Source organism: Hyaena hyaena, unplaced genomic scaffold (genome assembly GCF_003009895.1).
Source record: "Hyaena hyaena isolate Hyena2069 unplaced genomic scaffold, ASM300989v1 scaffold_44, whole genome shotgun sequence".
Taxonomy (NCBI): domain Eukaryota; kingdom Metazoa; phylum Chordata; class Mammalia; order Carnivora; family Hyaenidae; genus Hyaena; species Hyaena hyaena.
In genome coordinates, this window is record NW_024080676.1 from 4,802,628 (window position 1) to 4,829,279 (window position 26,652).

At 49.6% G+C, this 26,652-nt stretch overlaps 2 protein-coding genes across 2 annotated transcripts; one reads left to right on the plus strand and one right to left on the minus strand.

Annotated features, from left to right (window-relative positions):
• Positions 1-8,123: 8,123 nt before the first annotated feature.
• LOC120230551 (proto-oncogene FRAT1-like) lies at positions 8,124-10,643 on the plus strand. The gene has a single exon (XM_039230161.1). The coding sequence runs from the start codon at positions 8,312-8,314 to the stop codon at positions 9,086-9,088; it is 777 nt and encodes a 258-aa protein (XP_039086092.1). The 5' UTR covers positions 8,124-8,311; the 3' UTR covers positions 9,089-10,643.
• A 9,153-nt stretch (positions 10,644-19,796) lies between these two features.
• On the minus strand, positions 19,797-22,145 carry LOC120230549 (GSK-3-binding protein FRAT2-like). Its single transcript, XM_039230159.1, has one exon. It carries the CDS (start codon positions 21,961-21,963, stop codon positions 21,184-21,186), a length of 780 nt encoding a protein of 259 aa, XP_039086090.1. The 5' UTR covers positions 21,964-22,145; the 3' UTR covers positions 19,797-21,183.
• Between the last annotated feature and the right edge of the window lie 4,507 nt (positions 22,146-26,652).

Here is a 26,652-nt window from a genome sequence, read left to right on the forward strand (position 1 = left end):
GGCTAAGTTTCCAAGCAGTAACATATATGTGATGTTCAGGAATGGGCAGGAACATTATAAACTCGCTGTGTTGGGTGTTATCTCCACAGTCATGTGAGCTGAAGCCTGGATGGATCCTTTTTTCTGCCTCTATAACCCATTTTCATGGAGATTGCTCTGGTATGGAGAGAAATTTTGCACATAAAGTTTCTGTAGCTATTAGGAAGTAGGATGAAGGTCAGAAAAGGCCCCAAGGCGTCCCCTACCTCTCTGTTCTCTAGGGGAGCCTTCAGAGTCAGCTTGCAAGATTCCTCATTCAAAATCAGAAAGTAAAGGAAATTGTCCTTCAGCCCTCTGTAGGCTTGTACAGTCATCCCCACCCATATGATCCATCTTCTTTCAAGGATGTAGGAAGAGAAAACTGCCTTGCTCATTCATTCATTCATTTATTCACACTTCAGTGAGAATGAAGTCCAGGGGTACCTCTTTTGGAACATGTGAATGTAAAGGACCACTTCTAATTGTGAAAGGCTTGTTGCCCAGTTAAAATGACTTCACACAGTCATTTGGATTGGGAAACATGAAAATCCTCTGGGGACTCGACTGCATCTCAGATTACCATTGTTGCATTTCTAGATGTGTTTACAGATTGCTTGACTGGTTTTGGCTTCCCTCCCTAGACAATAGGCTCTTTGAGTTTTGCCTATCCAACTATTTGTTGAATGAATAAAGAACCAAATTAATCAATTAAATCAAGGAAGTAATAAATGAAACAATTAAGTTGCTCACACCTTATGGAAAAGCTACGTCCTGCCAATACTGGATGTAGGTTTTTGTTTTGATGCACCCAGCATCTCTTAAGGGATCCTCTGCTTCCCTATTTCAGTCCAAGAGTTTTGGGTATGACTGACCCTATCTCTGGCTATAGAGGTGGGCAAAGAACTCATGCCTGGCCAATCAGACAACTCTAACCTCTGAACTTAAGGGTCTTACAGTCTAGACCAGTCCAAGTAACTACTGAAATAAAGAATGCTCTAAGAGCCCCCATTGAGGGAACTGAACTGGATGGGAGATCAGAGGGCAAAGGAACCACCACCACCTATGGGGGAAAGCAGAGACAGCTTCATGAAGGAGCTTCAATTCACAGACTGAGCAAGACTTAGATGGCTAGAGATGTGGGACAAAGCATTCTCTGCATGAAGAACACCACCAGACACAAGAGGCAAGAACCTATAAGGTGTGTTTGGAAGTTGGCAAGGACCCAGTGTAACTGTAGCAACGGGCTTCTGTGGGGGCGGAAGACAAGAGACGGTTGGAAGCGTGAATCAGGGCCAGTCCTCTGACAGTTCTGGATACTGTGTCAAGGAGCTGAGGGTTTTACTCAGGACATATTCACAGTGGGAGAGGTGGATAGCCTGAGCAGCGTTGGGCTTTAAGAAGTTGATCTGCCAGAAGAGTGGATTAAAGGGAAAGAGGCTAGTGTCCAGACACAAGCTGCATGCACCCAGCCAAGCAAACATGCAGGGCATCCGCAATGGGACCAGAAATAGGGCATGACTCCTGGCAGAGGCACTGAAGGCCTTGGGGAAGAAGAACTAGGCAGAGGCAAAAGACCACATTGCTGGGCCTGGGTAACAGCATGTGGGTAGTGGTTTGAGACGGGCAGGTCGAGGCATCAACCAAAACAGAGTTTGAATCCTGGCTCTGGCACTAGTAGTCTGTGTGATCTTGGGCAAGTTTTCTTATCTCTGGGCCTTGGTTTTCTTCTCCATAAAGAGGATAAAACCAAACTCAGAGGTTTTAGTCTTCCAGAGGTTACTGGAAGACTGAAGGAAATATCTGTAAAGCACTTTTCTGTGGAGCTAATAGGTACAAAGTTTCTTGTGGGTGATGCATATATTCTAAAGTCAGATTATGGGGATGGTTACACAACTCTGGAAATATACTAAAAGCCACTGAACTGTACAACTTAAATTGGTGAATTTAATGGCATGTAAATTATATCTCAATAAAACTGTTAAAAAGAATAATCAGTATGTGGTGGCTACAATCATTATTGGCTTCAGTTCCTGATCTGAATACTTCTCACAGGCCTGCCTGCCTGACATTGCTCTGCAAACCATCTTTGAAGGTTTTCTGATTATAGTAGCACTATCTTTACAAAGCTTCTGGTTGGCCTAAACAAGGTAGAATGTTATTTCTTCCTCACAGAAAAGAGACCCAGAGGTAGGCAGTCTAAGACTGCATTGGAGTCTTCAGACATTGGTTGAGAGTCCTTCAAATGCACTGCTCTTTTCATAGATGGCGTGGCTGCAGGAGCTCTATCACCTCCATATTCCAGGCAACACGGTGAAAAGAAAGGTTTGGCCCCCTTCCTACCAGGGTGACTTTCCACAAGTACCACACTACACTTGCACACTTCTGACTTCTAGCTTGCTGGCCGGAACGTAATCACATGGCGCCATCCAGCTGCCAGAGAAACTCAAACGTGTGATACTAGAGCCCTTGTGCTTCCATAACATGGGGTTCACCTAACGGGAGAATGGTAGCTGGGAAGCAAACAGCAGCTTCTGTTACAGCTTCTCGCTAACAAGGGGAGGCAAAATGCAAATATAAAGATACACACACACACATCTTTAAAAGAATAAATGATCGGGGTGCCTGGGTGGCTCAGTCAGTTAAGTGTCTGACTTTTGCTCAAGTCATGATCTCACGGTTTTGTGAGTTCAAGCCCTGCGTGGGGTCCTATGCTGACAGCTTGGGGCCTGGAGCCTGCTTCAGATTCTGTGTCTCCCTCTCTCTACCCCTTCCCCATTTGTGCTCTGTCTCTTTCTCAAAAATAAGCCAACATTAAAAAAGTAAATTAAAAAAAAAAAAAGAAGAAGAAACAATTGTATAGTTTGCCTCCAGGGAGGGAGGCTGGGTGGCTGGGAACAGGATGGGGGCGGGACTCCCAGTTTTCTCATTTTGACCTTTAGAATTTTCAACCACGTGGCTGTATTATCTATTCAAATAAATAAAACTAGAATCTTTTTTTTTTTTAATACTGAATTAGGCTACCTGAACTTGTGTCTCCTGATTTCCAGTTCTGTCGATTCCACTGCTGTCCCAGGCATCCAGATAGTGCCCAGACCTCTGTAGATCCAAGAGTGCCTGCCTTGACTCCTACTCTCTCCTTCCTGCTGCTGTCCCTTTGGCAAGGACATCACAAGCTTTTCTGCAGTTCCAGAAGCAGGAGTGCTAACTGCATCCGCCTACATGGGGTCATCCCTAAGAGTCCCTGTGGAGGTGTGTTCCTGATGTGGCCTTTTTTTTTTTTTTTTAACCTATGATGAACACCCAGAAAGGGGTTATTGGCCACTTGTTTTTTATCTCTTCATTCTTTATTGCTGTTCTCATGGTAGATGTCACTGGGCGTAGCGTGACCCAACATCTATCAGAGAGGCCCTCAGCCCTTCAGTTTTTCCACTGATTCTCAGAACTCCCCCAGAGCCTTCAATAAATTTCTCCACGGCTTACACATTTTACACAATTTCTTGAAATTACTCGCTCTAGTTCCCTAGGACTGCTATAACAAATTACCAAAACCTTGGTGCCTTAAAACAACAGGAATTGATTCTCTCACAGTTTTGGAGGCCAGAAGTCCAATATCAAGGTGTCCTTTCGGAGGACTCTGAGGGAGGAGCTGTTCCATGCTCTCGGTAGGCTTCTGGTGATTGCTGACAATCCTTGGTGTTCTCTGGCTTGTGCCAATACCTCTCCATCTCTGCCTCTGTGGACACACAGCCTTCTCCCTGTGTGTCTCTGTGTCCAGATTTCCCTCTTTTATAAGGATACCAGCCACTGCATCAGAGCCCGGCTGACTCCAGTTTGACCTCATCTTAGCTTGATTACATCTGCAAAGACCGTCTTTCCAAATAAGGTTCCATTTACAGGTTCCAGGCAGACAGGAATCTGGAGGGAGCTCCATTCAACGCAGTGCACTCAAGTCTCCACCTGCTGCCTGCACCCCTCAGCCCCTTCCCCAGTCTCGAGTCTTTTCTTCCTGGCAAAATCTTTCACACTGCTGAATCACTGTTAGCCCAAAGCCGTTCATCCAGTTTAACTACCAAGTTACAGACATCCCTGGCCCGTGCCTGTTCTCTTTCCCACCCTATCAGCAACTTCAAGACATTTTCCACGTCTGCCTTCTCTGTTTGCAGCTTCTTCAGCTGCTATTCCACCGAGAGGTGTTTAATATCTCATTAGCACCTCTTTGCATCTCAGTGTGAATCCCCTAATCTCTTAAATTCCCTCCATACACTCCCCCACCCCCCGCAGCAACCCCCAACCAGCTAAGTTCCTCCAGTCTCCCTGCCAGGCACCGGGCGACAACAAAGGGACTGGCAAAGAGGCGAGTCCATTTCTGCCCATTGCTCACCACTCAGGGATGCCACTGGCCTCGGAAAACAGCGTCAAGCCTCATTCCTGCCATACAGTTTGAAACCCTCCACAGTGGTCAAGAATTTGCTTGGCCTGCAGCAGACCGTCTGCATCCTTTCAACACTGGAGAATGAGTCTACACAATTCCCCTGCCGTGTGACAGGCAACCTGCCAGCATGCTGTTCCCTTGCTGCTTCCTTCCCAGTTGTCAGCCCTGCGCGCCCCCTTCCCCACCCCCTGCTCCATGTCCCGAGCAGTTCTGAAGCAAGCCATAAAATTAATCAGCTCTTTTCTGTGGCTTATTTTTTCTAGCATTTTATTCTAAAATTTTTCGGCCAACAAAAGTGAAAGAATTTGACAGTGACCTGTCCTGTTACCCAGCACCTAGATGTTACCATTAATATTTTTTAGCATTGAAAAAGATTGACACATACATCCATCTAAAGTGAATTATTTATTTGTTTTGTTTAATATTTATATATTTAGAGCATGCAGTTACGAGAGTTGGGGTGGGGTAGAGGGAATGAGAATCTTAAGCAAGCTCCAAGCCCAGGGAGCAGCTGGATGTGGGGCTCCCTCCCACTACCACAAGATCATGACCTGGGTTAAAATCAAGAGTCAGCCACTGAATCAACAGGGCCACCCAGACACCTCAGCTGAGCACCGGCCTTCGGCTCAGGTCATGATCTCACAATTCAGTTTGTGAGTTTGAGCCCCACGTCGGGCTCTGTGCTGTCAGCTCAGAGCCTGGAGCCTGTTTCGGATTCTGTGTCTCCCTCTCTCTACCCCTTCCCCATTTGTGCTCTCTGCCCCTCCCAGACTTTCCTTCAAGCTTATTGGGATTCCCTCTCTACTTTTCTCTCTCTCTTGCTCTCTTTTAAAATAAACTTTAAAACACACACACACAAATTGAGGGCACCTGGGTGGCTGTCGGTTAAGCGTCCAACTTTGGCTCAGGTCATGATCTCACAGTTCATGCCTTTGAGCCCCACATCCAGCTCTGTGCTGACAGCATGGAGTCTGGAGCCTGCTTTAGGTTCTGTGTCTCCCTCTCTCTCTCTGCCCCTTCCCTGATAGCACTCTGTCTCTGTCTCTCTCTCAAAAATAAACACAAAAAAATTTTTAAAACACAAATTGTAAATTGCTACTAATTATTTTCATCTTAAGTTTTTAAATAATTAGGTTCAGAATATTAAAGCTAATAAATGTCTGCCTTGACCATACTTTCACATGAATAATAAATTTAAGAGGCACCTGGATGGCTTAGTCAGTTGAGTGCCCTGACTCTTGATTTTGGCACAGGCGATGATCCCAGGGTTGTGAGACTCTGAACCGAGCGTGGAACCTGCTTAGGTTCTTCTCTCTCTCTCTCTCTCTCTCTGCCCCCTCCCCTGCTTACATGTACACACACACTTTCTCTTTCTCTCTAAAATAAAATTTAAAAAAGAATAATGATTTAAAATGAGGGGATGGGCCTTTCGTGATAAAAATACTTGACAAACCTGGAATAGAAGGGAATGTCATCAATCTGATGGAGCCATGTTTTTATAAAAACCCACAGCCAACATCACACTTGATGAAAGACCAAATGCTTTCCCTTAAGATCAAGAACAAGACAGGGATGTTTGCCCTCACCATTTCTCCTTAACGTTGTTCTAGGAATTCTAGCTGGGCAACCAGGCAAGAAAGATAAAAGTCCTCCAGACTAGAAACAAGTAAAACTATCTTTCTTTGCAGATGTTATGACCATTATATATAGGAAATCCTAAGGAATCTACTAAAAAGAGATGATGAATTTTATGACACCCTGTAGAGGTCCACATTTCCAAGATTTAAAAATTCCCTGGCTTTTTTCAAACTGCCTCTTCCTTTATTCCCACATTCTTCTCTCCACACTTAGCAAGAAGAAGCCCAACACTTTATAAACAACTACTCACCTATTCCCTCCATCTCATCTCTCCTTGAAGGTTTGCTTTTGTAATTCCATCCTTGGAACTGCCCACCAACACCCTTGTTTCTCCTTATCTGGATCTCAGTATCCAGTCTTTTCCTCTGGCACCCCCTTTCTAAATTAGGCTACTCTCCTGCTGCCTATTCTAAAGTAGCCCCCTACTGCCTGACTTTTGTATTTCTGTGTGCATGCATTGTGGTTTTTTATTTTTAAATTTTTTAAAAATAATTTAAATTTTTAAAACAGCTTTATTGACATTTAATTAACATATGAAATTCACTCATCTTAAGAGACCATTCAGGGGCTCCTGGTGGCTCAGCTGGTTGAAAAATCCACTCTTTGGTTTCTGCTCAGGTCACGATCTCCCAATTTGTGGGATCCAGCTCCACATTAGGCTCTGTGCTGAGGTGAGCCTGCTTGGGATTCTCTCTCTCCCTCTCTCTCAAAATGAATACATATTTTTGGAAAAAGAGAGAGGGCCACCTGGGTGGCTCAGTCCATTGAACGTCCAACTTCAGCTCAGGTCATGATCTCAGGGTTCGTGAATTCCAGTCCGCATTTGGCTCTCTGCTGTCAGTGTGGAGCCCACTTCGGATTCTCTGTCCCCCTACATCCCCCTCTGATGCTCTCTCTCCCTCTCAAAAATAAATAAACGTTATGTGTGTGTTTTTTTAAAAAGAGACCATTCAGTGATTTTTAGTAAATTTACTAAGTTGTTCAACCATGACCATTATCTGGTTTTGAATATTTCTCACCCTGATAGTATACCTCCCCTGATTGGCTTGTAAAGGCTGGGCCACCAAAAGTCTACCTACAAGTGTACGGTTTGGAAGTTAGGCCTGCGGGATTTGGGGTTTTGAATAAAGATCTAAAACTTCCAGGCAACAAGACAGAAAAGAATCATTTTTCTATCCCTCCTCCTTTTAAAAAAAATGAAGTCTTGGTTAATCATTAAGCCAACCATGCTATCTTGAAGAGTTAAACTGATCCACATCTCCATTTCCATCTTAACAGATCATTTTCCTCTCCTGTGTCCCCCTCAGAGAAGATACTCCCCTGCTGAGCTGAGGCATTCTTAGAACTTTCTAGCTCAGCTCACACCCCCGCCGCCCCAGACGAACGACCTCCTCCTCTCCAGGAATGCCAGCCCCAGTCCAGGCCTCCATATACCCATGCTCCTGGTCAAGAAACATTCCTCTGTGGCGTTTCTTTGCCAATTCTAACTCTACCACCTACCCTTCGCACTCCACCACACCACACGGTCCTGGTCTTCCTTTTCATCGCTGTCAGCCTCGTTTCCCTAATCTCCAGACAGATCTCTCGCCTGAGAGATCCTCCCCTTCTCCTCTCCATCCTCCCTTCATTCGCCGGGTCACCACTTCCCAGACGCTGGTCCCAGACCCGGACCTCAAAAGCGCAAAAACCAAATCCAGACGAGTTGACGCGCCTACAGGAGGGGAGTGTGTGGGTGTGTAGGTGTAAGTGTCTGTGTTTGTGTGTGGAAGAAACCAACTGAGTCCACGCCGGTGTTCATTTTCTGGAAATGCCAACCACGCCCGGCTGACAGAGCGGGTATCCGGCCCCCAGTGCTCTCCCGCACACAGCACTCGCGGCTGGGGGACTCAGAAGCAGCTAGGCTTCCCCCTGCACCCGGGCCCAGCGGGCGCCCGTCTCCCAACCGTACAGCGCACCCCCGGCCCGGCGCGGTGGTAGGGCCCGGCGGCGACGTCACCCATTGTTTACAAATCAACCCGAGCCGGTAGGATTCCGGCTCCCGCGGCTGCAGGCGCGCGGCGAGAGTGCCTGGCGGGCTCCCGCTTCCGCGTCCGCCCCGGCCCCGGCCCCGGCCCCCGCTCCGGCCTCAGCACCGTGCCCCGCTCCGCCGCGGCCCACCGAGCCCCGCGGGCCGCCGAGCCGCCAGCGCCGGCCGCCGAGCTCCGTGCGCCCGGGCGGGGGGCCATGCCGTGCCGGAGGGAGGAGGAAGAGGAAGCCGGCGAGGAAGCGGAGGGGGAGGCGGAGGAGGAGGACGACGACGACAGCTTCCTCCTGCTGGAGCAGTCGGTGACGCTGGGCGGCTCGGGCGAGGTGGACCTGCTGGTGGCCCAGATCGGCGAGACGCTGCAGCTGGACGCGGCGCAGGACAGCCCGGCCTCCCCGTGCGCGCCCCCGGGGCCGCCGCTGCAGCCCCCGCGGCCCCCGGCGGCCGTGCGGGCGGACAAGGCCCGGCCCCCGGCGCTGCCGCTGCTTCTGCCGCCCGCGCCGGCCGAGGCTGTGGGCCCGGCGCCCCCGGGGGCCCTGCGCTGCGCCCTCGGGGACCGCGGCCGCGTGCGGGGCCGGGCTGCGCCCTACTTTGTGGCCGAGCTCGCCGCAGGCCCCAGCGCGCTGCCCGGGCCATGCCGGCGAGGTTGGCTGCGGGGCGCTGCCGCCTCCCGCCGCCTGCAACAGCGACGCGGGACCCAGCCCGAATCCCGCACCGGCGACGACGATCCGCACCGGCTCCTGCAGCAGCTGGTGCTCTCGGGGAACCTCATCAAGGAGGCGGTGCGGAGACTACATTCGCGACGGCTGCAGTTACACGCAAAGCTTCCCCAGCGCCGGCTCCCGGGGCCTCTGTCGGCCCCAGTGCATGAGCCTCCTTCGCCCCGCAGCCCTCGCGCGGCCTGCAGCGACCCCGGTGCGTCCGGGAGGAGCGCGCAGCTCAGAACTGGCGATGGCGTTCTGGTACCTGGCAGCTAACACCCCGGAGTGGCCACAGCGCCAGCCTCTGCCTGGAGGGCAAGGGATTCCTCTGACGGCTGTATCCCTATTCAGGCTGGTGAACTCGCGCAGTTGGAAACGGGGAAAATAAGCTAATGCAGACGAGGAATGGAAAACCGCGAATATTTCCTCGGGGAATTGATGGAGGGCCCCAATGTGTTTGAAACAGAACTTGGCTGGCCCTGTTGTGAGGCAGATTACAGAGCGCACTCCAAGCTCACGTTCAGGAGGACTCCTTATTTGGCGTGACCAGCCCGGACGCTGCAGCTTGCAGCCCCACGCAGCCTCTCTGGGCCCTCCGGCCCGGCGACCACGTGGCCACCCTCCACGCTTCTCAGGATCGCCGAGCGTCTCAAAGACGAGGATGATCCCAGTTACTTTTACCTTTTCAGGGCTGGTTCCTGATCCACTCTGGGGGAGGGGAACATGAGTAGACGGTCATTTCAGGGAGAACCTCAAACTGCCAGACTTGAAAATTTGTGACTCTTAAAAAAAACGCATCTCATGTCTTTCGGGTGCTGGTTCTTAATACAAAACACGCGGTACCGTGAAAGGACCTTCTTGGGAAGTGAATAGGAGTAACGTTTTCTCTGTCCCCCGTTTTGCAACTGGCTGCGGTTCTCGGCGTGGCAGGGAAAGGTGGTGTGCGAGACCCGGACGGGAGGAGGGGGCGGGCGGTGCTGGGGAAAGGGTAAGCTGGGAAGTGGAGTGAACCCTCCTTCCTCTCTAAAATACTTTCACAGCCGGGCCTCTCCTCCTCGGGTTCAAGGTCACGGTTTCCTGAGCGCAGGCAGGGTTCCGGGGCTCCAGTAGAGCAGAAGAGTTGCCGGGTTCTGCCTGTACTCGGGAGAAGAGCTCGGTGTTTTGCAAGTACTGGAGTCTCCTAAGGACACGCGCACCGCGGCCACCGCGGGTATGGGGAGGCGGGGACGTGACGGGCGCCGGTGACTTCTGCGGGCGGCCGCGCCCTGGGCTCTCACAGAAACTGCCAGAGTCTTAGCCTCGGGTCCCCGCACTCCCCCTCGGCTCTACTGTTCTACTCCAAGCGAGTGGCGCTGGTGCTCCTCGGGGCCAGGGCTGGGGGCTGGGGAGACGCCACGTGACGTGCACTCCGGGGACACAGCCTCGCACAGCAGCTTATAATGGACTCTCCGGGGCCATTTGCAATAACAGCTGCAATTCCCTGGATAGACGGAGTTGATTTCCTCCCTCTGCCCCTCCCCCAGCCATGCCAGCTCGCCTTTGTAAGTGAAGGAAACCGAGTAGAAAATGTGACCCTCCAAATGGAGAAGCTGCAGGCTTTGCCATTGTGAATAGTGGTAAAGTGCTTTAACATACTGTTCACTTACTCTGAGGGATCTAAAACCGTTTCGTTGGTGTTATAGTTTTATAAGATTCAATGGCTTGTTCATCATCCAGATGTGGCTATTGACATATCTACGCTTCGCACCGGAGTGTCGGGAATTGTGGCTATCCTGATTGTAGGATTTTAACTTAACTGAAATACTTGTTTTTAATAAATGCGTTGAGTTGATTGTTGGGTTTTATACTTGCCCTCGGTGGGAAAGATGCAGAGAACACATTTCTATAATCCATAAACCTTAAAAACACTTGAAATCCTTGTCTGCCCCGCTTGTGGATGGTAATTAGAGCGCCTTTGTGTCTGAGCAGCTCACTAGTTAAGCAGGGTCTGTGTGGCTGGGTGTGCATTGGTGCTGGCATGAAATTAAATGAAAGTGAGGTCAGGTTTTGGACCAATCCCATTCACTAAAACCTTAGAGCCTTTTGGATTACTAGTCAGTGATGGAGTTTTATGAAGCCGCCTCTGACTGTATTAGCAAAGGACATCAGATCAGCCTGTCACTGCAGACTGGGAGGCTCATCACTTTTTTTCTCTTTCTACTGTGGTCATTAAGTGGACTTGTTTCACAAGGCAGTCCTTAAGGCTGGGGCGACTCTTGGTAAGGGGCTGATTGGGATACAAACCCACGGTGGGAAAGCTGGCTGGCAGTGTCTGAAAGGACTCCTCTCTTTGCCCTTAGCATGTTTGCTGCCATTCTCTCCCGAAGCAGTGACATAACAGCCTGTCTATCCCTCCCTTTCTGAGTTACTGCAGCCTGTTCCCTCCAGGAAGGAGCCACACTAGGCAACATAGTATCCAGAGTTCAAGGCCACTTATTAAATGGGGTCCTTAGACAAGTTGATCGACCCATGTGGGCTTTGGTTTCCTTCTGTACAATAGACAAGAAGTGAGATGTGGAAAAAGTCCACCATGACTGGCACATACTGAAGAAGTCTCTAGTCCCTACTACTTCCTACCCAGGACTGCCCCTTGGTAGCCAAGTGACTGGGGCTGAGGTTTCTCATGAAAGAAGGGCATGTCATGGTCCCAAAAGTGCTTTTGGGTTTGACTGCTGTATGATTCAGTCCCGTTTTTCTCTTTCTTTCTTTCTTTCTTTCTTTCTTTCTTTCTTTCTTTCTTTCTTTCTTTCTTTCTTTCTCTTCTTTTCTTTTCTTTTTTATTTATTTTGAGAAAGAGAAAGACAGTGCAAGCAGCGGAGGGGCAGAGAAAAGAAAAGAGAGAATCCCAAGCAGCCTCCTGGCTGTCAGTGCAGAGCCCGATGACTTGGGGCTCTATCCAAAGAACCCCTGAGATCAAGACCTGAACCAAAATCAAGAGTCAGATGCTCAACCAACTGAGCCGCCCAGGCACCCCTACAGTCCTGATTTTCTAACTCCCTTTTGGACTCCATGCCTGTTGTCTATGCCTCCCCATCCCTTCTGCCCCTGATAGTTGGTAAGAAGTGCCTCCAGAGCACGTCAAGCCAGCTGTTTCCCACACCCTGTGCAGAAAATGTTGGGAGGCTTGTCACTGCTGCTCGGCAAGGGAAGGGTGATTAGGAGGCTCTAACACTGAGGAAGGGGAGCTCCGAGAGTGTAGGTGGCTGCCACATCTGTACGCTGAGCAGGAAGAAGGTGGTCAGGTGCTGACTTCCTCCGGCATTGGAGTACCCATGAGATCCTCAGCCCCGCTTCCTACTGGGAATGGGATTTCCTGGAGGTCAAAGGGGTAGGAGCAATCCAGGGCCAAACTGGCCATGAGTCGATGCCACTGCACCAACTGTGCTGGCTTCTTGTAATGATGGATTAAGACTAAACTCAACCATGGGGTTCATGTAGTACTACTCTGTCCTTAAAAAAGGAAGACTGGAGGAGAGCCTGGGTGGCTCAGTCAGCCAAGCATCTGACTCTTGATTTTGGCTCAGGTCATGATCGCAGGGTCATGGTATCAAACCCTGTGTTGAACCCCCATTGAGCCTCGTCATGCTTAGTAGACTGCTAAAGATATCCTTTCTTGCTCTCTTGCTCTCTCTTTCTCTCTCTCTCTCATTCTGCCCCTCTCCCCTATGTGAACACTCTCTCTCTCAAAAATTTTTTTAAAAAATTAAAAAGAAAGACTGGAGAAAACTAATCCCTACTATCAGGCACTTTAAATACAGTATAACCCTAAACTGTCCATCTTTTAAAAAATATTTCAGGCCTTACTAGTCAACCCAAAATCTTTTTTGAAATAAGTCAAGGTTTACACAAATGACTTAAGTTATTAGACCACTTTATATATAGGTGGAAAAATAGTCCAGGAAGGGGACAGGACAGAGTCACCTACCAAAGTCACTTGTGAAAGTCAAAGCGCTAACAGAGTCTATAACCCAGGTCTCTGGGCTCCCAGTTCAGGCCTCTTTCCAATACCATCATACATACTCCAATATTGTTCACTGTACAACTCCACACACATACTACAATGTGAATGACGCCCCTGTAGTTGTCCAAGATGACAGCCCACCATCAGAACCCTGAAAAGCATAGCCCAGATCCCTAGGCTGAGCTGGGGAAAGCCAGGTATGCCACGACCATAGTCTTAAAAATCCTCAGCGTCCTATGAAGACAGCTAGCTGGCAAGAGAAAACAGCCTGGAGGAGATAAAAGAACAAGCTATAGAGTCAATGAGAAAAATACAAAATAAATTAAAACACAGAAATGGGCAAATAACGAGTGATGTGGAGAAAGGAATGCCACACCTCACAGAACTGCAGAGTCTGCCACCCCAGGATTTCATTCTAAATTAGGCATAAACGCTACAATATTTGGATTCAATTTTCACCCTTCTTTTTCCAGCTCATAAGCAAAGACATGGAATGAAGATCAGACACCACTTTCCTATCCAGCAAAGTCTATGTTGAACCCTGTGATCCCTTCCTTCCAATCAGGAAAGAGTTACCCTGGCAACCAAATTACTAACTCACTCAATTAGCTCCCCCCTCTTCCACCAATGCACAGTAATCACAGAATGTCAGCCCAGGGAGAGCGCAGCCTTAGGCGGTCTAGTGCTATTGCCTCATTTAGCCATAGAAGCCCAGAGAGGTTTCCACTCAGAGGTGCATTCGTTTGAACACTGTGCAGGCTCCCGCAGGCTCAGGGGCAAAACCTCTCCCATGCGGCACATCTTCATGGTTTTCCATCCATAACTGAAGGCGGAACAAGTGTCCTGACCTTAACAGTTTCCTGGGAGGCATAATAGATAAGACCGTGGGCTCTGCAGGCAGCCCTGCACTGCCTCCACACGGGCAGCTGTGTGGCTGGGGGCTGAGTCCTTAACCTAGTGATCTCCATGAACTCATCTGCGAAATGGGATAAGAATACAGCCTACCTTGAAAAAATTATCTGAGTATTCAATTAGATAACGCATGGGAAGTAAAGAGCAAATAATAAACACTCGAATAATAAGACATGGTCTCTGGAAGCTATTGCATGAAGGCCACTACTTTGTTTTTTGTGGAAAATCCTGCCTCTTAAATAAAGACTTCTTCCATCTGTTTCTTTAAAAAGCATAAACTTGTTGGGGTGCCTGGGTGGCTTAGTCGGTTAAGCGTCCGACTTTCGCTTAGGTCCTGATCTCGCAGTTCGTGGGTTCGAGCCCCGCGTCGGGCTCTGTGCTGACTGCTAGCTCGGAGCCTGGAGCCTGTTTCAGTCTGTGACTCCCTCTCTCTCTGACCCTCCCCTGCTCACGCTGTCTCTCTCTCTCTCTCAAAAAAAAAAAAAAAAAAAAAAAAAAAAAAAAAAAAAAAGCATAAACTTGTTTCCTCTGAAGACTAGTTGCTTGAGCATATGCCCCTGTTGTATAGGTAAGTGCTGGGAATACTTACCAGAAGTGAAGAAGGGAATACTCAGTCTAGATGAGGTTTAATCTGAAAAAGGTGGCAGTCTCCTTCATCCCAAACCTTGAAAGGTCAGGATTGGGACTAGTAGATAGGAGCAGAAGGAAATATTACAAAGGGGAGGGTTTGTGCTGAGTTCAGCCTGGGATCACAGCTCTTAATACCCCATCAGCAAACCCATCCCCTTCTGGGTGGCTCAGTCGGTTAAGCATCTGACAGGCTTAGGTCATGATCTCGTGGTTTGTGAGTTCAAGCCCCATGTCTGGCTCTGTGCTGACAGCTCAGAGCCTGGAGGTTTGTTTGGATTCTGTGTCCCCCTCTCTCTCTGTCCCTTACCCACTTGTGCTCTCTCTCAAAAATAAACATTAAAAACAATAAAACCCATCCCCTTCTAATTCAAATTCAGTGCTCAGATGAAGTTCTGTGTGCCTACCCCGTCCACCCGCCTATAATTTGTGCTGAGAAAATCATGTAATTTCTTTGCGGGGAGTGATCTCGGAGTTCATTTTGTTCTTATTCTTCATTATATTTACTGTCGTTACAGGGTTATCTCAGGAACTCATATGTGAATGTCTTCTCTTCCCAGAGAGATTAGATATTGTTTAATGGCAGAAGACAAGATGAGGAGCACGTGTTGGGCGGATTATCAGGCCACTCAGTGTGGGGACGGCCTGAGGTGGAAGGGGACACTTACGGTCAGCCAGATCAGTTGGATGGCTGTTATAACATCCATGCACCATGTGATAAGGGCCTTGGTGGGAAGAGAGAGGAAAAGAGAAGACGGACTTTGAAAAGAAAAAAAACCAAAAACCCAAACCAGAAAAACCCATGGGCCTCCACAGAGTACCTTGTGGCAACTGGAATGTCAGTTCTGGAGCCAGAATGCCTGGGTGGCAATTCTGGCTCTTTCCTTTAAAGCTCCTTCCTGTGACTTCGGGCCAGTCACTTCACCTGACCTAACCTCACACTCTTCATCTGTGAATTCCGACAGGAATAAAGTCCCTGCCTCACAGGGTTGTGAGGATTCACTGAGCTAATGCTAGTAAAAATGCTGAGACAACTGCCCAAAACATAGCTGCATTTAACAACGCTGCTTTGGTATGGGCATTTAGCAGATATTTGCAGAGCAAACAAATGGGGCGATTTCAACAGAACTACAGAGGCCAGGGGGGTGGGGTGCTTGGGGCACGGTGAGGAGCTGTGGTTCCTAGAAGTTCAAAGAAGATGGGAAAGGAGGGACAGCAGCTAAAAAGGAAAAACTGGGCCAACGGGAGGATTCGCTCAACCAGGAGAGACCTGATCCTGTCTAACGGCCATGGAGGACGTGCAGAAGGAGCAACTGAAGATGCTTTCAGGGATAGGCCTGCCTGAGGAGGCAAGAAGGCACAAGATGCCCCGTCTGCACGGGTTTGAAGGGCAGGGCTCAGGGGGACTATAAGCTTGGGTGTCCCACGATTGTGACAGCTCCTGAGTCACAAACTGTCCTACCACAGCAAGGCTGGCCCTTGAAACCACTTTGTAGGACCCGTCATCTTATGCTACAATAGAATGGAAACTAAATCTGATATCAAGTTTATTAACTGCTTCCCCTTATCAATTAACTGACTCAGAGAAGGTAAAATTCACAACCCCCAGCTGATAGGCTGTTCAGGCAGTTTTTGTTTGGCTTATTGATTTGGGTGGGTTAAAAAAAGTCACAAGCTGGTTATCTTCTTGTTACCTTTGGCCTGCCTTTTTGCCTGTTTCTTTTTTACCATCGAAACTAGATTCCATGACCTAGCATGGGTGAAAAATGATTTCCTAGGTTTTCCCAAAAATCTTCCCTAGACTGGAGTCATAATCACCTTTCTCCAGATGCACCATAGATGGTACTTTGCTTCAGCTGGGTTAAAGAGGGGAGGAACTCACAGTGCAGATGTTCAAGACCTATTTTGTTTAATGGTGCTGAGGCAGGGAAATTGAATAAGTTTGGGGTGCAAAAAAGACAGTGAAAGTCACAGAGCACCTGGGTGACTCAGTGGGGTAAGCATCTGACTCTTGATTTTGGCTCAGGTCATGATCTCATGGTTTGTGAGATTAAGCCCCACGTCAGGCTGGGCACTGACAGCACCGAGCCTGCTTGGGATTCTCTCTCTCCGCCCCTCACCTGTTCATGCTTTCTGTCTCTCAAAATAAATGGAGGAGGAGGAGGGGGAGGAGGCGGGGGAGGGGGAGGGGGAGGGGGAGGGGAGGGGGAGGAGGAGGGGGAGGAGGAGGGAGCTTGGGTAGCTCAGTCAGTTAAACGTCTGACGTTAGCTCAGGTCATGATCTCACAGCTTTTGCATTCAAGCCCCACGTTGCACTCTGTGCTGACAGCTTAGAGCCTGGAGCCTGTTTCAGATTCTGTGTCTCCCTCTCTCTGCTCCTCCACAGCTAGTGCTCTCTCTCTGTCTCTCAAAAATAAGCAAAGGTTAAAAAAATTTTTTTAAAGACAGTGAAAGTCACTAAGATCTGATTCTATATACCGTGGACCTAGTCACAGAGGCTGTACAGAGAGATAATGTAGATGCAGCCGTCTGTGTGCATACACATAAGCATGTGCAGACACACTCACATAACCCGCCATCCCTTACAGTCCATTCTTCAGCCTCCCTTCCTTGGCTTCTCTTGGTTCTACTCTTACTTTCTGTCTATTCTTGTTATTTACTCTCCTTCCTCCCACACAGATGTGATGAGGTGGTCTTTGTAAAGTACTTAGAACAGAGCCTGGCACACGGTAAGCACTATGGACATGAGCTAGTGTTATTACTGCTTCCCGACTGAGAGCATCTCCTAGGATCCATCCACCCATCTCAGCTCTAACTGCCAAGTCTTTATCTTCAGCACAGCTCCCTCACTCCAACTCCTAATCATTTATGAGGCAGCAGGCTACCGTCCCTGTAACTTCACACATGAAGCTCCTGATCAACCCCCACCCCAACAATCAGCTTCTCCTTGCCACTTCCCTATTTTTCTGATCTCCTAAGAGCTCAAAACTTGCCAGATGCTACCAGGGAAACCTAGGTCAAGCCCCTTCAGAAGATGGGAGCGGTCTCAATTCTGCCATCTCACACCCCGCCCCACCCCCCAGTTCTGTGCCCAACTACTCCAAAGGGCTAGGGATATCCCAGCCACAGTCATTCCTGGGCCAAGTACTAGGAATGGGCTATCCCAAGCTCCAACACTTGGAAAGGGCCATTGCCTCAATGCAGAGATACTTGCCCAGGCCCAGGCCCAGGCTTTGGCCTTCTACAACCGTTGCAAATGGCTGAATCCATAGAGGGGGCTGTTCAGGAGAGATGTGGTAGATTCAGGGAGGAGGCAACAGGATCAGCTTAACAGCCATGAGTCTGGACCCCATACTACCGCCACCAATTCATCCCTCTCCCCATTGTAAAGAGTAATGTCTCATAAAAGGTGTCGACAGAGTGTGTACCCTTAACAGATAACACTTCTCTTTCCTTCTCTATACCTAGCTTCTCAGGTCCCAGCTTCTCTCCTTGTCTGCAGGCACCATTCTAATTTCATTTCCAAGTGCTCTTGGGAACAGTGCAGACCCACAGGACACCTGCCCTGGCTGAGACTGCACCATCTTGGCCCGATGCCCTTATCTTAGACAACTCAAGGTTCTAAAAGCAGCAGCCATGTACCGTTTGTTATCCACACCCTTCTTATGCAATGTCTACTGTCTTATGTGAAGGCCTTGGCCCCAAAGCTGCTTGTGAATTCTTCCAGGAGGTCTCAAACCCTAACCCATCCCAGAGCCCCAGTACTTTGCATATACGTGGCTGGTGTTCAAGACAAGTTTGAGAACAGTGACACTATTGTGTTAAGGTATTTAGTGGGATGCTCTTAAGAAACCCTAATAAACCCAACATGGGAGAAAATGGTGTCAAGGAAGTCTCCTACAGGGGGTACAGGAGACTAGAAGGTCTGGTTGAGGAACAGGAGATCCTAGAACCAGACTGCCTGGGTTCAAATCCCAACTTGTTCACTTAAAAGGTGGTGACTTCAGGGGCGCCTGGGTGGCTGTCGGTTAAGCTCCTGACTCTTGATTTCGGCTCAGGTCATGATCTCAAGGTTTGTGAGATTGAGCCCCTCATCGGGCCCTGTGCTAACAGTGTGAAGGCTGCTTGGAATCCTCTCTCCTTCTCTGCCCCTCTCCCGCTGGCACGTGCCCACAGGTGAGCCGCACTCTCTCTCAAAATAAAACATTAAAAAATAAAGGTGGTGACTTCAGGCCAAGTCACTCAGTCTCCTGCGCCTCAGTGTCCTCATCTATAAAATGGAGAAAACAGTCCCTACGTTATGGCCCATAAAACCATGACTTAATGGGAGGAAACCCAGAATAGTAACCCCTGGCACATGTGTGCCCAGTGAATACTACCCCCAGAATGACGAAAGCAGAAAACAGACTGGTCTGGAAGGTTACGTGGAAGCAGATTTCTGGAAGGAGTTAGGAAGAGGGACTTATAGGGTACAGTAGCAAGAGGTTGGGGACAGCCTGTATTATGGCGGCTAAAGTTAGTGAGGGCAAAGTGGGGCACATTTGATCCCCTGACCAAGGATGTGGCCAAGAATTAGCCACCAACATTTTTGGAGGATGTTAAGTTATCCCAGACATCTCTGATCTTCCTTCAACCCTCCCAACTGCCTATTAAGTAGTATTCTTTTATTAACGAGAGAAGGAACACGCACAGAGCAGGGACTTGCTCGTCATGATACAGATGGGTGAGTAGGTAGCATGGCCGAGTCAGGCCTGGGTCTCTGAATACTAGCCTTCCCCTGCACCCCCGCTGGGAAAACGATGGGCAGGCAAGGGACGAAAAGGGGCTAAGGAGAAGTTCCTGAGGGGGCTGGGTGGTAGAACTCTGGGCCGGACCAAGTCTGGAGGGACTCAACCAGGGCTCCATGCCTGGGGAAAATAGGCCTGAGGACAGGAAAACTTCAGTTAATCTCACCCTCGCCTGCTCAAACCAAGCTATTTTAACACTACCAAATACAGTGCTGTTGAACTGTTTTCCCTTCCCTAGGCCACAGCTCAGGACTGGGTTAGTCTCCAAGAGGAAACAGGCTGGCTTTGCCTGTGCCCTCCCATTCCTCACACATGCACAAATCCAGATGAAAAGCACCCCTCCCCACCCCTCTCCAGACACATCAAGTCTCTTGGCCTCTGCCCTCCCGCCTAGAGAGCATTTCTGGAATATGTTCTTATTCCACAAAGGGGATGGAAGCCCATCTAGCAGTTTTTAAAAATCTGGACTTAATTTGCCGATTTCGTGTAACACCAACCCAGAAACAACGACGTCCTGAAGCTCCACCAGTATTCTTTGCGGAGCAAAGCTGGCTCCGACCCTCAGCCCAGGTTCCCCCAAGTACCCTCCCCCTTCATTATCAAGGTATCCCCTATGTGCTTTTCTTTCCCCCACCTTCCACCAAAAAGCCAAACATGCTCCAAAACAGAAACCAAATTTATTCAGCAGACATTTTAATTAAGAAATCCTATAAATCAGGACCACCACAAGTTCAGACACTCCGGTGCGAAGTGTACGTCAATAGCTACATCTGGAGGATGAACAAGCCATTGAAACTATTTTTAAAATCTGTTTAGCTACCTTAAAGTTGGGGGGTGGCACTTTCCTCAAAGTGCCGTCAAGTTTCACAAGGGTAAAGCCAGCGGGTTCTCCACTCGGAGAGTCACATTTTAAACAGTTTCAGTCACTCACAAGAAGAGCCGGTGACAGGAGAAGACTGAGGGATGAGGACCCACGAAGGCTCAGGCCCACCGCCCCAGACGGCCAGAACGGCCAGGGTCTCATCTACCCCAACCGCACACCAGATAGGGCGGAATAAGTGAGTCTGGCGGGGAGGACAGGGAACACTGTTTACGACTTTCTGAGAAAGCTCATGGCTAGGCCAAGAGTGGCCTCCGGGAAAGAGGAGGAGGAGGAGTTCTGGAAAGAGGAAAGCACAAAAAAACAAATAACTCTCCCCACTTGCCCAACCTCTCTGTTTTCTGTGTGTCTTCGGGAGACTCCAAAAGGTAGCAAAGCACAGACAGGGTTCTTGTTGGAGCAAGAGAAAGAAAAGACCTAGGGGTGAATTTAGCTCTTCCAGGAACCCCACAGCCTTCAGCCAGAGAGCAAACTGTGACCTTGAACCACAGGTGGCAAGGTCAAGTCAGTTAAGAGTCCACATTCAACTCCAAATCTACCCACCTTCAAAATTCTCCACCTCCCTCTAACCCGCTAACTGGAGTTTACACCTCCCGCCTCCACCGAACACCAACTGGGTGGGAAAAAGAGGGTGATGGCAACCCACACACCACCAAGCTTTTCCATTCCTCTTCCCTCTGGAATTTCTTTGCACGGCAAAATGTAGCACCATTTCCACTAAGTTCTTCACCAGAAAATAAAATGTTTGCGCATCATTAGTTTTCAAGTATTGTTAATAAAGCCCAGGCGATACCTGCCCCTTGGAACCCTATCTTTAAACAATCGAAGCACACAACGCCCCCAAGAGTTAAGTCAGGTACAAGTCGATGCAAGTAGCTGCCATAGTTCTCTGTTTATCGCAGGTCCTTGGCCCCGAGGTGGCCGAGGAAACTTTCACGCGGCACCTCTGGGCCCCGGCCCGTGCATTTCTCCGCGCTCTTGATCTCCGACAGCCTCGCTGGGGCCGTAAGTTCTTTCTCGTCTTGAGGTCTCTCCCCACGCGCCTCTCCGCAGCTTGGGCGGTCGCTCCCAGGACCGCGACGGCGGCTTCAGCTCACGGTTGGTGAGGGCAGGACGCTGTTGGGTCTGCGAAGCGGCGTCCTCTTCCTCCTCGAGGGGCCCGGGGTCAGTGCAAAGCGCCAGAGGGCTGCAGGGCGACAGGGTCCGGTCCGCCGCGGCCGCCTCCCGGCCCAGCTGCGCCCACTGGACTCGTGGCTGCAACGGCGGCGACGGCTCGCTGAAGCCTCCGCACCGCCTCCTTGATGAGGTTCCCCGAGAGCACCAGCTGCTGCAGGAGCCGGTGCGGGTCGTCTTCGCGGGCGCGCGTCCCGGTTGGGGGCCATCGTCGCTGCTGCAGGCGGCGGGAGGCGGCAGCGCCCCGCAGCCAACCTCGCCGGCACGGGCCCGACAGCGGCTGCGGGGTGTCCTGCTTGTTGGTTCCCGAAGGCCCATCAAGGCCGGGATGAGGGGCCAGTGGGGACAGCGCGCTGGGGCCTGCGGCGAGCTCGGCCACAAAGTAGGGCGCAGCCCGGCCCCGCACGCGGCCGCGGTCCCCGAGGGCGCAGCGCAGGGCCCCCGGGGGCGCCGGGCCCACAGCCTCGGCCGGCGCGGGCGGCAGAAGCAGCGGCAGCGCCGGGGGCCGGGCCTTGTCCGCCCGCACGGCCGCCGGGGGCCGCGGGGGCTGCAGCGGCGGCCCCGGGGGCGCGCACGGGGAGGCCGGGCTGTCCTGCGCCGCGTCCAGCTGCAGCGTCTCGCCGATCTGGGCCACCAGCAGGTCCACCTCGCCCGAGCCGCCCAGCGTCACCGACTGCTCCAGCAGGAGGAAGCTGTCGTCGTCGTCCTCCTCCTCCGCCTCCCCCTCCGCTTCCTCGCCGGCTTCCTCTTCCTCCTCCCTCCGGCACGGCATGGCCCCCCGCCCGGGCGCACGGAGCTCGGCGGCCGGCGCTGGCGGCTCGGCGGCCCGCGGGGCTCGGTGGGCCGCGGCGGAGCGGGGCACGGTGCTGAGGCCGGAGCGGGGGCCGGGGCCGGGGCGGACGCGGAAGCGGGAGCCCGCCAGGCACTCTCGCCGCGCGCCTGCAGCCGCGGGAGCCGGAATCCTACCGGCTCGGGTTGATTTGTAAACAATGGGTGACGTCGCCGCCGGGCCCTACCACCGCGCCGGGCCGGGGGGGGGGAACGCGCGAGCAGGGGACTGTTTGCTGGTCGTCGCGGGTAGCGCAGTGCCGCGGCTGGAGCCTGCTGGTGTTCGCTCTCGGTACCTACCTAGGAGGGGCTCTCGGTTGTTGGGAGAGCTGAGTACTTTCTCCGCCGGGTAGGCAACACGAGAAAATGCAGACGCTGAGGTGGTCTGGGTTGGTTTCTCCCACTCGCAGACACACCTACCCACACACCCAACCCCTCCTCCCCGGTCGCTTCCTCGCTCCCCACGTGTCAGCAACGCTTGGGCCCGCCCTGCACCTCCCCCGCGCACCCGCAGTCACCCGGACCTGGTGTAGTGGGGGAGGGGCGGGCTCCGCCGGCAGTCCCGCTTCGCAGCGCTGGGGGCGGGGAAGGAGGGGGGAATTGGGGTGCGACAGAGACCTTGCAAAGGAGAGCGGGATCGTCTCGGGGTAGGATCTCTAAGACTTCCGCTCCGTCTTGTGCTCTGGTCCTTGGAATTCGGGAGAGAAGGACATGCCACTGAATGGCTAAAGAAAAGTTTATTTTGTTCATTAAAAAAAATAAAAAAATCAAATAGAAATATAGGACGGTGGAAAAATCCCAATCCTAGGACTCAAACATGTTCATATTAAAAAAAAAGTGTTCTTTCCAGCCTTTCTCTATCGAAGTGTATTTTACCAACAACCACACATACAGTGTACGCGCATTTCCACTTCTCATTATACCATAAATGGTGTTCGTGTTATTTTTGCAGGCACTTTGAAAACCTATAATGATTACATAAGTTTCCATCAAGTGGCTGTTCCATAAATTATTTAACAATCCCTCTAGCGTTTGCTGTTTACCAAATTTCACCAGTGTAAGTGCGTGGCTAACATTTCTTTGCGTAAAACTTTTTCGTATTGATGATTCTTTCCTAAAACCATATTCCCAAGAGTGGAATTTTAGGTCAAATGATATTTTAAGTTTTCTGATCGACGTAGCAAATTGCTTTACAAAGGTTGAGCACATTTACCCTCCCAAGTCAGTGTTGAATATTAAAAGTTAAAAATAAATTTTTTTCTGATTTCATAGATTGACATCTCCTTTGTGTTTTCATATCTTTGATTTTTACTTAGAGCCGTTTTCTAAATGTTTATTAACCAACTGTACTTCCTTTTTTTGGTGAATTGTCTATTTCCTAGGAAGTTTTTCATCTTGAGCTTCTTAGTATTTGCAGTGACTCCTCTACATAACAGAAGTTAACCCTTTTCTTTCACATTTTGCTCTATTTCCTCAGGTTATTTTGGCCCTTTAGTCATGTTTTTCTGACAAAAACTTAACAAATTTTAATGCCCCCAAATCTACAAAAGCCCTTTCCTTGAGACTTTTAACACAATGCTAAATTTAGAGTCTTCATGTCTCCAGAAAGTTATTCAATATTTTTTGTTTTCCTTAGTGGTTTTTTTCCTTAATGCCTTGTTTGTTTGTTGTTATTTTCAAATCCATCTGGGATTAATTTTGGTCTTTGGTGTAGGGAGACAATGTGAAATGATTTTTTTTTCCCCAGAGGGTTTGCCAGTCAGGGCTGTATATCTTCATTAGGACAGAGGTGTGTGGGCAGCCTGAACAAATTACACTCTCCTGGTGGGTTCCTAGCTGCTGGCTAAACTGCTGGTTGTGAGGACTGGGCGGGGCTGGGAATATTTTGATCGGTCTGTTGTGTGGAGTCAAAAGAACCCGGGAACAGGCACAGGTTGTACAAAGATCTAGATTGAAGTCTCTCATTCCTGCCACATCCTGGGTGTGTGGCTCCTGGCAAATCAGTTTACAAGTGTTTTCACTTGTAACATGGAAAAAATAATCCCTGCCCTGCCTCCCTCTGAGGATTGTTTTCAGGATCAAATGAGATAATGGGAACAGGCTTTGTCAGGCATTACACAAATGTAATGTGGGATTAGGTCCAATGATTTACTAACAGAGGTCTGGCTCAAGTCCTGCGAATCCCCCAGGGAAACAGCTAATATATTAATGATAAATGTTCCCCCTCCTTGCAGCCCACTAAGTAAAATATACCCTGAAGGCATTACTTCCTTGAATTTACCCTTGAATTCTGCCTCATGTCTACCCTGACCTGCCCTTATCTGAAGCCTTTTGAAGTCAGCCTGGAGGCTCCCAAGGCCCCAGGTATGTCATCACAGCTAGTTTTGCAGGTTTTGGTGACAGATCCTTTCCCACCTGGCAGCCTCCCTTCTTCACCGCGGTGGAGGGCTCTTCACACACTTACTGCTGAGGATTGGAAGCCATTCCCCCCAAAGAGAGCGATTCTCATTTTCATTCTGATGCTACTTACTGGAGTATTTCAGTGGGAATAAAAATGGGGGGGGGGGGGAGGTTGAGACTTAAGGATTTAGACTTAAATGGTAATTTTTTTTCTCCTCTCTGTAAGATGATGCCTGCCTGTAAGTAGAGAAAAGCACTTTTATGCTCCATTGACTTTAAACATTAATGGGGCTGGTGTAGCTATTGTCTCTAACCCAGCATCCCTGGAAGTCGTTTTTGTCTTCTTGTCAGGGTAATTCCCGTAGTGTTCTTAGCACTATAGGAAATGGAGCTTCGAGATGACATTCTTTTAAAAATCTTCCCTTTGTAATGTTGCTTTTGTGTGGGGATTGCTATGTAAATATGCTGGAGCTTGGATATTATACTCTTCATTATAGAGATGAATTCATTAGGGACGACCAACTCCATTTTCTGGGGGCACTTCTCTGGGGAGCTCTGAGAAAAGGAAGTGCTGTGCTGGACCAGTGGGAGGCAGAGAAACGCCCTGAATCAAAATACAAGATGCTAGAGAGGCTCGGATGAAATTAAAAATAATGAGAGGACATCAAGGAAGGACGCGATGAGACCCGTGTGCTGGGCATGCTGGCTGCCTGCCTGGAGAGAGGTGTTCGCGGAGGGCGTTCAGACCCACCAGTGGAAGGACACAGAAGTCAAGGGTTTTCTGGATTAGTCCAGACTACACTGAAATCTTCCCCAAGGAATTGCTTTCCACGTGGACTTTGCTTTCAGTTACCTGCATTCAGAGACACCAGCTCAGGTGAAGCGGGATGAACCCTGGGTTTATATTCCCACGTGGGTCCATAAGCTTTATCCTTCTGTGCCTCAGATCCTGAATGTGTAAAGCGGGGGATGATTGCATGAGAACATGTATGGGAAGGCTTAGCACATGGGCCCTTAGGAATGACATTGGAATTAAGCTCTAGATACAGAAATCATCTCAAGGGTGCTCAAACTAAAAATAAGGCAATTCTATGCTGTGGTCCATCGGCAGATCCATGGATAAACTGTGACATATCCAGACACTGGAATATTAGCCATGAAAAGGAATGAAATATGGACATGCTACATTATGCTAAGTGAAAGAAGCCAGACACAGCAGGTCACTAGATGAGACATCCAGAAGAGTAATTCATAGAGCCAGAAAGCAGACTGGTGGTTGCTTAGGTCTGGGGGGCGGGAATATGAGGGGTTAGGTAGAGCCAGCTGCTGATGGGTACGAGGTTTCCTTTTGGGAAGCTGAAAATGTTTTGGAAGTTGGTAGAGCTGGTAGTGCAGAACACTGTGGGTATACTCAATGTCACTGTATTATACACTCTGAAATGCCTAATTCTTTGTTATGTGAATTTCACCTCAAGAAAAATTCTAGGTTGTATCATGTATTTGATCTAGTTCTTTCTTTGTAATCGTAACTGCAATCTATTTGTTGATGTGAAGTAATCACATCTTCACCACTCTTCCAGTGCAGGTGGTTGACCTTTTTCAACTTTGTGGTCATACTAAAAATGCCAGCTCACCTGATTCACTCACTTCTGTTCCATGTTCTCCCTGACTCAGGTGAACAGGATCGTTGTTCTCTCTCCTCACCGGGATGGAGGCTGGTCTAGAGGCAGCCAGGGGACCACCATGAGCCTGATGAGGATCTTAAGTGACCCTGCCCAGTTCAGAGTTTTTGTCTGGTCACCCCCTTCTTGCCTTTGTGCCAAGGATGTAGTTTGGGGAGGTGGATACAGTACAACGCATGGAGGGAAAGGCGTTGTTTTTCATAATCATGATTATGGTAATCGTGACTAGGTAATCATGATTAAAATTTGCCTTGGACAAAACTATAGGTTCAGATAACAGATCAATGGTTGCCAAGGGTTAAGAGAGGGGGTGGGGGGAGGCTGAGGGGAGCTCAGGGGAATTTTGGAGGCTGATAGATCCATTCAGTATCCTGATAGTGGTGATGGTTACATACATCGCTATAGGTCTTAGAACTCTACTTTGAAACAATGAAAGAAACCATGAACACACATACCCCATATACTGATTATGGTGGTGGTTGCATGGGGGTATTCATTTGTCAAAACTCAATGAACACTTAAGATGGATGAATTAATCATATGTAAATTAT